The sequence below is a fragment of the Bombina bombina genome, chromosome 3, assembly GCF_027579735.1.
Source record: "Bombina bombina isolate aBomBom1 chromosome 3, aBomBom1.pri, whole genome shotgun sequence".
In the NCBI taxonomy this organism is placed as follows: domain Eukaryota; kingdom Metazoa; phylum Chordata; class Amphibia; order Anura; family Bombinatoridae; genus Bombina; species Bombina bombina.
The window spans coordinates 762,305,839-762,318,246 of record NC_069501.1 but is presented as its reverse complement, the minus strand read 5'-3'; the positions used below and the strand labels follow the sequence as shown (position 1 = coordinate 762,318,246).

General features: G+C 37.2%; 1 protein-coding gene across 1 annotated transcript in view; it reads left to right on the top strand.

Moving 5' to 3' along the window:
• SLC5A7 (solute carrier family 5 member 7) overlaps positions 1-12,408 on the top strand; it is a 128,090-nt gene that overhangs the window by 76,066 nt on the left and 39,616 nt on the right. The window contains exon 6 of the mRNA XM_053704883.1: positions 9,856-10,009. Within this exon, the coding sequence (XP_053560858.1) occupies positions 9,856-10,009 (154 nt within the window). The remainder of the gene's footprint in view (positions 1-9,855; positions 10,010-12,408) is intronic.

Below are 12,408 nucleotides of genomic sequence, written 5' to 3'. Positions count from 1 at the left end.
TAGGATTATTCCTATCACCTAACTCCTGTCCTATTACCTCATTTCCAATAGGATCCATTGTAGAGATAGGATCTTTGACCATGCTCATAAAAGGGGGAAGGAAAAAAAAAAAGGGGGAAAAAGAAAAAGGGGATAACTCTATGCCAACCTCCGCCGCCCCTCCCCTCCTTATCACCGTTCCAGAATCAACACCCCATGCGCTAGGGAAATTTCCGCCCAATATTTGTAATTGTACATATACAGTATCCCTAAGTGGTTTAACCAACATAATTTGTGTTTCAAGTGGGAATGATAAAATAAATCTTTCCCATTGTTTAAAGAACTCAGCTAACCGTCTGTCTGTCGGGTTTTGTAAGTTTATGCATAAGTTGCATTGTCAAAACATTCTTGAGTTCTTTCAAATTCTGAGCATTTTTGGATTTCCAGGCTTTCAATATCATAATACGTCCCAGTAATATTACCATGTTGATTAACTTAGTGTTCCTGCTGGTTACTTGCGACTGCACCAAGAAAAGTACATCTATCGTGTGTATATGGTAATCTAAATTAAGAGATGATCGAATCCAATATGCTACTTTCAACCAGAATTGATTGATCTTTGGGCAGGCCCAAAAACAGTGCATAAGGTCTACTTTAACCGCAAAACCCTTAGGACATAGACTCAATACCTTGTACCAACTAGACAATCTAGCGGGAGTCACATAAGACATAAAAAATATCTTGATCTGTGACTCTCTCCATGATGTCAGCACCCAGCTTTTATTTATAATTTTAAATGTATTTATTATAGTTTGTTCATTTACTTCAGGCACAAATCTAGTCCATTTTGCTACAATATATTCCCTTTGATCAATAGAGGGTTTCAGGTTAAGATAGCCATAAAACGGAGCTATCGAGTAAAGGCCCCTTTGAAAATTATTAATTTGGGGTTGAAACAGAAAAGTCCACTCCCTTCCATATTTTTGCCTGAGCTCCAGTATAAAATGCCTTAACTGCAAATATGCATAAAACTCTTTATTTGAGAGACCGAATTGCTGTCTTAATTCGGCAAAAGATAAAAATGAGGAGTCTGATTTAACCATTTGTGCAACATATATCAGTCCTTTTAGGGACCATAGTCTGAATACCTCTGTTGAAAGTCCCGGGACGAAGTTTGGGTTCCCTGTTATAGGTAGGTACTTGGATACATAAGGCAAACATTCTGAAAGGACGCAGAACCTTTGCCACGCGACAATAATGTTTCTAAATGTTATAAGTGAAAAAAGCGCAGAGGGAAGGGCCGTCATTGGGCAGTGTAAAATAGCTTCCAGTCGGAACGGCTTCACTAAATCAGTTTCCCAAGAAACTGCTGCAACCTGGTCTTGTTCAGTTAACCAGTCAACTGCAACCTTGACGCGAGCAGCTAAACTATAATAATATAAATTCGGGAGAGACAGACCGGCCGCATCCTTATTACACAAGAGCTGTATAGCCGAGATGCGGGTTCTTGCACCTTTCCATAGAAAATTTGAACATGCCTTATTGTAATTGTTTATATCTGTCTTCTTAATCGGGATCGGAATATTTTGAATAAGACAAAATACCTTAGGGAACAAGATGGTTTTTATAAGGGTAACTCTCGCTGATAAAGAAATAGGTAAGTTTTTCCAATCTTCCATCCTTACCCTACATTCCCGGAAAAACTTAGTAAAATTAAGTCTGTACCATTCCTCTGGATTCGCACTTAGTTTGATACCAAGATACATGATTTGAGATGTTTCTAAAAACGGATGATTAATGTCTTGATGAACTTTATTGATCCATAACAACTCAGACTTTGCAAGATTAATTTTATATCCCGAGATTGAACCAAAAAGATCAGTTGACTTTAATAATAGAGATAGACTTTGCGCGATATTACTCAGACACAACATTATGTACATTAATACAAGTTTCTGATCTCCGACACGAATCCCGTCTAGTTGCTGACGGAGTAAAATCGCAAACGGCTCTAAAGATATATTAAACAGCAATGGCGAGAGGGGGCAACCTTGGCGTGTGCCACGCTGTAACAAAAGACGTTGAGAAATCTCGCTGTTGATTAATAAAGATGAGATTGGGGAACTATATATTGTGCGTGTAAACTCCAATATATGACCAACCAATCCAAATTGCTCTAGTGAAAAGAAAAGATGTTTCCAGGAGATGCGATCAAACGCCTTCTCTGCGTCGATCGTTAATAGCGCTAGATCTGGGTTGCCTTTCTGTCTTGATAACCTAAATTTATTCCAGAAAAAATCAAGCAATGTTGTAACCTTGCGTAAATTTTTAGTGGGATTCCTGCCCGTCATAAAACCAGCTTGATTTTTGTGAATTATTGTACCTAAGTGAGGTTTTAATCTTTCAGCTACAATTGAAGTCAAAAGTTTATAGTCCGAATTTAGGACTGATATTGGCCTATAAGATGCTGGAATCTCTGGATCTTTATTTTTTTGGGGGATTAAAGAAATTATTGCGGCCGCAAAGTATGGTGAACATTTATTATTTTCAATAAAGTAATAATTAAATAATTTCATAAGGGTTGGAACAATTTGTGTCTGTAGTATCCTATAAAATTCAATGGGGAGGCAATCCGGACCTGCTGCCTTATTTGTTTTAGCTACTTTAATTGCAGCATAGATCTCTTGTTCATTAATTGGTTTATTAATTTCTGCAAGAATCTCCAATGATATCTTTGGGGTCTTAATCTTATCCCAAAATTGTTGCTGCCTTCCTGTGTCATATACCTCTGCTTTATATAATTCACTAAAATACTGATGGAAAGTTTTAATAATATCTGAATTACCTGGGAATCTATCTGTCTTAGTTCTAATAGCCGCCACTACATTACGATTGGTTACTTTGGTTAATTTAGCCAAGAATTTGGCAGATCTCCCGGCAAAGCCACCATATAGAGCCTTTTGTCTTTGTAGTTCTAAAGCTGTCTTTTGCTGAATAAGAATGTCTTGTGCTGCTTTAGCGTCTATGTACTTGCGCCATTTCTCATTAGAATGCTCACATAAGTAGGCCGCATACGCATTTTTTACCCGATTATTCGCCTGCATCTCTAATTGTTTCACCTTCTTATTACGCCTGCATAAATATGCCTTAATCTTGCCTCTAATTACGGCTTTAGCTGCTTCCCAATATATCTCCGGTTTCTCTTTAAAAGCTCCATTTAAAGACTCATATTCTTGCCATTGGTTAATCAGCCAATTCTGAAATTTTGTGTCATTCATAAGATACTTGGGGAAAAAAATGGTTTGGTTGGTGGCCCTTCGCCTGAGCGGTGCATTAAGTGATAATGTGATTACTGCATGATCTGAAATTGTTATATCACTGATATCCGCTTTCCACTCTAAACCTGACATTTTATCTGAAACCAGAAAATAATCTATCCTTGATAAAGAATGATATCCTTTGGAAAGACATGTAAAAGACCTTAAATCTGGGTTTTGCAGACGCCAGATGTCCACCAACCCCAACTGAGAGCAGAACTTTTGAAGTATGCGAGTCTTTCTGTCCCGTGGAAAAATATATGCCTTATTATCTCTATCTAAAATAGGGTCTGCTACAAGATTGAAATCTCCCGCAATTATCAACTGTTGCCCTACGAATTTATGTAACTGTATTACCATCTTATCCCAAAATACTTTATCTACTTTATTCGGTCCATATATATTACATAACACAAACCGGGTTTTATTAATAGTGATTTCTACAATTAAAAACCGCCCCTCTTGGTCTTTTATAATAGATTCTGTTTTGTATTTCAAATTTTTGTTAAAAAGGATAGCAACGCCTCTTTTACAAGATTTAAATGGTGCCGCGATAACCTCTCCTACCCAATTTGTCTATAGTTTCACTGATTCTGTTTCCTTTAGGTGTGTCTCCTGGAGGAAAGCTATATTTGGTTTAAGTTTAGCCAAATGTTTAATTATGCTTTTCCTCTTTATTGGGGAATTTATACCCCCTACATTCCAAGACACTAACTTAAAAGTATCTAGCATAGCCCCCAAAGAAAATATTTAAAAATCGTCCCATTCTGTATATAACAAATCTAATATAGACCCCATAGGAAAGATTTGACCGTCGTCCCATTCTGTGTATAACAGTTCTAACATAGACCCCGAAGGAAAGAATTAATTAGTCGCCCCACTCTACATATAACAGTTATAAAAGCATACAGGTGCACCCACCTAAAAAAAGCACTCATTGGGGGAAGGGGGAGGGGGAGGCGGACAAAGGGAAGAGAAAGAAAGGAAAAAAAAAAAAAAAAAGGGGAAAACATAAATATTTTACCATTTAAAACATAAGCAATAAACGCCATTCTATATGTTATTAATTAACATAATAGTAGGGCTCCTAATCCTAATCACTGGATATCCATCTTTTTACATAGCGACATAGCTTCCTCACTATTATTTAATACATAGGAGGTTCCTGCCTTATTAATTAAAAGTTTGGCAGGATATACCAATCTAACGTTACATTCAGCTTTCAAGATTTTATCTAAAAAAGGGGCCATTTCCTTTCTCTTAGCCCTGGTCTCGGTGGAGAAATCTTGGAATAACCAGATTCTATGAGAATTAATATTTAATACATTGAGTTTTCTATAATGGGTCAAAAATAATATCTTGTCCTGGTAATTAACAAACTTAAAAATTATAGGCCTTGGTTTAGAGATTGTACTATTTTCTCTGAGCGGCCCAATTCTGTGCGCTCTCTCAATCAGGAACGGTGTAGGAGGAGGAGGAAGAAAAAGTGCCTGAGGGAGGGTTACCGAGACAAATTGTAATAGATCTTGATATTCGGGCGATTCAGGTAGACCAATCACTCTCAAATTATTTCGCCTCGATCTATCCTCTAAGTCCTCTATACGGTTCTGTAATTGTGCTATGGTCTTATCCTGAGTATTTACTGCAGGTACCATGGTGTTTACTCTATCCTCCAAATCCGACACCCTTGTCTCCACCTCCTCCAGTTTAGCAGTGTATTGCCTAATCTCCTCTGTAAGATTGGTTATCTCAACTTTGATTTCCTGCTTAACTGCTTCTAGATGGGGGGCCATTATTTTGGCCATCTCTGCTGCAAATTCTGACATATCATTACAAGTAAAGTTTACCATCCCTGCTTCTTGGGATATGTCCTGAGGCAGCTCTGTGTGTTTAGTGTTACTTCTTTTGTCTTTATGTTTAGGCGGCATTATAGGTGAGGTACCCTTCTGATGGGAGATATACCTCTCCATTCACCACAGTGCAATGTGAATATATCAGCGAATGTAAAAACAAAAAAGAAATGTGTATCTTATTCACTGTCAGCCCCACGGGCCAGCTGACAGAGTGCAAAAAAGAGGGAAGAGAAAAAAAAAAAAAAAAAGGGGCAAGGTGTGAAATAGTGTCTGTGACTGCTTAACAACCTAAGAAGGAGAACAAAAAAAAATTAAAAAATTAAAAAATAAGTGAAAAATGTGAGGTGAGACAAAAAAGCGAAGAAAAGAAAAAAAGAAAATAGTGTTATGACACCTACAATGCAAAAAATTCCAGTAAAACTTTTTACGGATAAGAGCTATCAAAGTGCCCCATGTAATTTTTGATTAAAGAATCAGTTTATTAAAAAAAATAAAAAATTTCTTTAAAGCAGATCAGGGTAAGGAAAATCTAAATTAACTACTAGATGTGTTGTCTGTTTAATGCCACTTCTCGACTTTCTATAGTAGTATAATATAAATGATCCTGAAAACAGTTACCATAATCTTAATTAAAGGGGTAATAGCTACCTGCCTGACTGTGAGACTATGAATCTCAGCACACAACAATATTTATAGAGATTTCTGACGCAAACACTTTAGAGTTAAGTTTAGTTATGACCATAGAACCATAGAACCTAAATAAAGACCAGGCTCACGGCCTTCAACTACAATAATTAGTCCTGGTTGCTACACACCAATATAGTGTGGCAAAAACAAAAAGAAAGAAAAAAAAAGACAAAAAAGAAAAAAAAGTTCACAGTCCTTGGGGCCTTATACTTCCCTTTAACCCAGGTTCATACAAGTCTAAAGAACAGCTGTGGCCCTCTTCAATACAATCTTCTTAAAACAACAACCGTCCTCCAGATAAAAAAAAAGAGAAAAAAAAAAAGAAAAAAAAAGGAAGAAAAAAAAAAATCCTTCTTTAAACTGCGTCGGTGATTTTATTTACTGCCACCAGATCTATAGCAGTGCCTCTATAGTAATTTATAGTAATTTATAGCTCTGATCTTTGCTTCCCATACGGTTTTTACTGTGATACAGTCTGTAACTTTTGTAAAGCAAGCTTTTCCCACTTGCAACACTGTTGCCACTAGATCTTGTTACATAGAGGTCTTCACAGCTAAGGCGGCTGTTTTGAATGTATAACAAGCTCTTTACATTAAGCCCAGTTTACTTTCTTTCCATCACAATGGAATATCGAATAAAATGTTATCAGCACAAATCAAAATCTGCCAATTTACTGTACGGCCAGAAGAAAAAAAAAAAAAAAAAGACGTGACAAGCATAACTTTCAGTCCAATCTTTCTAGCCCTTGTTCTCTGAGTGCCAATTACTATATTTCTTTTATATTGGCCAAGGTATTTATAATATATTGAGGCAGGTATGCTTCTGTATACACAGATCAAGACTATTGTCCCGCAATGGCCTCTCCAATATTATCTGACCCAGGGGGCCCTCTAGGCTTGCTCCTCTCCCCGTCACTCTCACGCTGTACCTGTTTCTACTCATGCTTCCGCCAAGTGCTCACAGCTCCACTGATGTTCCCGGAGCTCTAGGTGCTCTGACAGGGCTGCAGCTACAGGTCCGGCGTTTCCATACAGCGTGGATCACAACTTACACTTTCTCCAGCTCCGCGGCTATACTCAGGGACTGCACCAGGTCAGTGATTCCTGAAACCGAATCAGGGGAGGACTCCCCTTCCCGCTTCTATCTTGTCCGTCCGATACCTTGTTCGGTAGCGTGCTGCAAAGGTGCTCACTATAGGAGAGGCGGGGGCCGTAGGATTACCACTCCCCCGTTAATGTTCCAGACGCCTCTCGCAGTCGGGACGGGTCTGTGTAGGACTCTTTTCCAGACGGGCTCCCCTTCTCTTGTCCTGGATACGATGGACGATGGCCGCTCAAAGCCCCTTACAGCTGGACAGTGCAGTTTCCTCCATATTGTGACCACTCATAATAAAAGTCCATCTGTTTAGAATTTAGGACTTACAACCAAAATGCTGAGGCGTTGTGGGCTTAGCTATCCAGTGAGTGTAAAACTGAGATAGGACGGTACAGCGTGGCGTGCTTCAGCGACAAAGCACCAAACTTGCCAATTTTCTTAGACTTCCCAACGAGATCTGTAGGATCAACTACCGGCCCATGGCTAGCAGAGCCAAGGCAAGGTACACTTCGGCTGAATGGTGATTTTTCAGGTTCCCATAATCTGGGATGACGGAGCAAACGGCAGCTACCTGCTTGCTACCTGTTGGCTCCGCCCTCAAACGGAAGTCATTCCGATCGGGTTGATTGTTGGCAATGTGTGTCCGTCTGCTCAGAGCAGGCAGACAGGGTTATAGAGCAGCAGTCTTTGTGACCGCTGCTCCATAACTTGTGTTTCTGGTGAGTCTGAAGACTCGCCAGAAACACGGGCCATCAAGCTCCATTTGGAGCTTGATAGATAGGCCCCATTGTCACTATTGGTATCTGTTACATTGCGACTTCTGATATTTACCAAAATAAAGCATTGCTGAAGTCAAGAAGACATTGCTATATTTATATTAAGAGGATATTACCACTTTTGCAGTTTAAGAAACACTACCACCAATTTAAAAGGAAAAAGTGACTACTATACTTACGAATAGTTGCTGCTATATAACTATTTAAATCTGGACTTAACCACGCAAAAATAACTATCTCTAAGTTCATATGCAGCCTGATACCCACATTAATGGTTGAAGTTTTGTGAAATTTTATTGAGACATTTTTTATGTGCCGGCTTAGTTTCAATAGAAGCTATTTCAGTGTTGCACCACTTATTTTTTTATTTTTTTATGTCTTTACTTTTTTAGGAGCATATAGTACTGTGCATTTTTATTGTGAATCTTTTGCATAATAAATTGTTAGAAAATATTTCTCTCTAGTTCTCTTCACTCTTTTTTAATATATTTGGTTGATTTTATTAAGGACTGTAATATTATATGATATTTGTAGTTAAAATAGGTATGAAGATACCAGTTGTTACATACACTACACTCCCCTTCTTAGATCATTAACTCCTAGTGCTTCTTTTTAGCGCCTTTTCTTCCCCTTTTGTTTGTCAATTCTTTTGCTTTCCCCATGACTCGGAATCCAGAATCATCAGTGCAGCACTGGATGAAAGATGCAAGGGTCTGTCAGGAGTCCAGAAACTCATTGACCTTTTATACACACACACTAATTACAAGAAAATAGATCACAGGTGAGGATGGTTACCTTTAATAGCCATTCAAACCCCTTTTTGTCAACTTGTGTGCATGTTATCAGGCCAAAATCACCAGGGTATGTAAACTTTTGATCAGAGTCATTTGGGTAGTTTCTGTTGTCATTATGATTTAAAAAGAGTAAACACAGTTGATTGATAATAAATGGCTTCAGCCAAACACTAACCATGAGTGAAAGAAAAGTTTTTGTGTAATCATTCATATTCTCTGAAAAATGGCAAAGAAATCATAAATTCTGCCAGGGTATGTAAACTTATGAACACAACTGTATGTATGTATATATTAATATTAATGAAAAAGTCTGGATTCTGGAATAATCTGGGATTTTGTAATTCGTGATTTGGAGATTTGTACATATACACACACACACACACACACAATCTCTCTCTCTGCCAGGTCTGCTAAGTAAGTAATTCTTGTTGCCAAATAATGTAATTGGTAGTTACATTTATCATAAAAAACTAACCTTTATTTTTTTATATTTTACAAGCAGCCATATTTTGACAGCTTTACACCTGCAAAAATAATATTAATCTACAAATGTCATTACAATACAAATTATATAATATTACTAGTTACCAGAAGCACAATACTTTATGCGTTCACTGAATAAGAATTATATCAAGGCAGCAAAAACACAAAAATATGATTTTATTATAAAATAATAAAATATATCAACTGTAGGTCTTTTTGTCCCAAATTTCTTAAAACATTTTACATTTTTGTTGTTACTTTAATTAAGGAGATAGCAATGGGAGGTGCTGGGTCATTCATCAAACTGTTAACTTAAGTTATTGATCAGTTTCATGATGTTGATCAAAATCTCTTTCATTCCCCTGAGGTCAGCACATCAATGCTATAATTTATAGGAGAGATGGATATTAACTGAATTGATCCTTAAGATAAGCATTAAGGAATTAGTTAAAATAGAACAGATTTATTTGAATTTCAATGTGTTATAGTATAATTTAAGAAGATTTATATTTATTTTAAATATGATTTAACATGTTAAAGAGTAACAATTATATTTTAATGTAAGAAGACGTTTAATTATGATTACAGTGTGATAAAACATTTAATACACAATGTTTAAACTTACAAAGTTGCCTAATTTCAGCATTTTTGAATGCAAATTAAGTTTTTATAGTCTGCTGTTGATATTTTGTGTATTTTATCTAATCAGGTATGCTTCTCAGACTTATTTGCATTGCTGTCACAAAATGTCATAACATATCAAATGTGCAGGATCCAGTAAGTTCAAAATACCATGTGTCACAAATATAAACACGGTATCTGTCATTCATATTCCAGCACCTATTGTAATGCTTCATATCTGTATTTGCAGATTCTAGGAGGAATACCGTGGCAGGCCTATTTCCAAAGGGTTCTATCCTGTTCTTCTGCTACATATGCCCAAGTACTTTCCTTCTTGGCGGCATTTGGCTGTTTAGTAATGGCTATTCCTTCTGTGTTGATTGGGGCCATTGGTGCATCCACAGGTAAGTGAAGACTCACGCAATTTTAGATAAAAAGTCAAACTTCTAAAAACAACGATGATGCTGAAATTTTCACTTTCAGTATTTTGTGTTTATTTTTTCTAAAGTTAATGCAAACCTATATACATAAATAGAACTTTAAATGCTGTACATATACAAATAAAACAACAGATATTTACAACATATTCAGATACAATTGTCACAATATGACATCATTAGAAAATTCAAAGGTACTAATTATTAATTTATACAAGGTAGCATATTAACAAAGAATAAAGAAGACCTAGCAGAAAAAAATATATTATGCAGGAAATTCTTATAACAGTCACTGAGAAATTAAAATGTAAAAAGCAGTCTCTAAAATAATTATTTATTTTGTAAGAAATTGATTAATATCTTTGGCTGTAAAAAAATATAAGGGGAAAAAAGACAAATTTTACATTGGAAAAAGGTGTAAGGATGTCACAATCCCCAGAAGAGAGTTGCAAGTGATATCAGTGCCTAGCACTCCTTAAGTAGACATAAAAGGTGCAAATGCTCTGTTAAAATGAACATTAAACTGCTGAGTACAACTACAGTAGGATGGTAACTACTCACATTGCTATTGTTTTCCCTCCTGTACCTGCAGCTCTCTTTAAAGCTGTTCTCTTATTTCAATTAATTACAGAATCCAGTTGGTAAAGCTCTGCACTTTATACTGGGCACCGCCATCTTGTAGCCTGCATATTGCTGCTTCCTGTGATAGGAGCAGTGCGGTTACCGGCTTTTTGATAGCTGTACCATTTACTCCAGTTTAGCTCACATAATAAAGAGCAGAAGTGTTACATTGTTAAGTTTTTTTGCACAGTTTAAAAGTTACATAACAAATATACGCTCCAAGATGGCGGCGCCCATTGTGAAGATGTAGAGCTTCACTAACTGATAATTGTAAAGGGTTAAAATAAGAGAATTACTTTGAAGACAGCTGCAGGCACAGGAAGCGACTCAGCAGTTTAATGTCCTTGCATATAACTACATGTTCAACTCCAACAAAGGGCTTACACATTTTAAAGTCAACCTCAGAGTAACAATGCACCACTGGAGCCTATTTGAACACACCTGATTAGTCAATGACAAAAGGAGTGCAGCCACCAATCACCAGCTAGCTCCCAAAGCATTGCAGCTCAAAAGCCTACTTAGATATACATTTCTATAAAATATACCAAGAGAATAGACTAAATTTGAAAATAGAATTTAATAGAAAAGCTCTTAAACTTGCATGCTCTGTCTGTAACTTGATAGTTTAAGACTTTTGTGTCCATTTAAATTACACATACACATTTCCTGTGCAACAAGCTTCATTTAGCATCGTTTATTGCATTATTTAAATGTTGATACGTTGTACATTATTTTTCAGACATATGCCTATGTTTGTCATTTTATTATTTCTAAAAAAAACAACTGCTTTAACAAGTTTGTGGTAAAACAGTAAAAAAACTGATGTAGAAAACAGAATACAGAACTGAATTTCCAATTGAGGTATAAATACAAATAATCAATCATTTTGAAGATAATGCTAACTATATAATTGAAGTTCACATTAGAGGTTGAGTGGTTATGGGTATCGGTGATAAAATGCAATAGAGAAAGTGAGGCATCGGGGGGGTAGTTATCAACGTGTCAACTTTCCTGCCTTCGCCGGCCCAATACGCTCGCCTACCTTCGCCGCCGCGGACCTGAAAAAATACGCCTAAGCTATCAAATAAAGCTGTCAAAAATCTGCGGGGCGATGAGCAGCGTAATGTGAGAGTTATCACTCATCCGATCTCGCTGCTCTTCGGCTTTTTCCCAGCTTTATTGCTAGCCTGTCACTAAGCACTCACACTAAACTGCACTGTTCTACCCCTATACCGGCGCCCCCAGAGCCCCCCGCAACTAAATAAAGTTACTAACCCCTAAACCGCCGCTCCTAGACCCTGCCGCAAGTCTTATAAATGTATTAACCCCTAAACCGCCGCTCCCGGACACTGCTGCCACCTACATTATACCTAGTAACCCCTATCCTGCCCCCACTATACCCTCGCCCTCTATAATAAAGTTATTAACCCCTATCCTGCTGATCCCGCACCTCGCTGCAAATAAATAGTTTAACCCCTAAACCGCCGCTCCCTGAACCCGTCGCAACCTATATTAAATTTATTAACCCCTATCCTGCCCCCCTACACCGTCGCCACCTATAATAAATTTATTAACCCCTCTCCTGCCCCCCACTACACCGCCGCCACTGTAATAAAATTATTAACCCCTAAACCTAAGTCTAACACTAACCCTAACACCCCCTAACTTAAATATTAATTAAATAAATCTAAATCATATTTCTATTATTAACTAAGTTAAAGGGATACTAATCCCACATTTTTTTT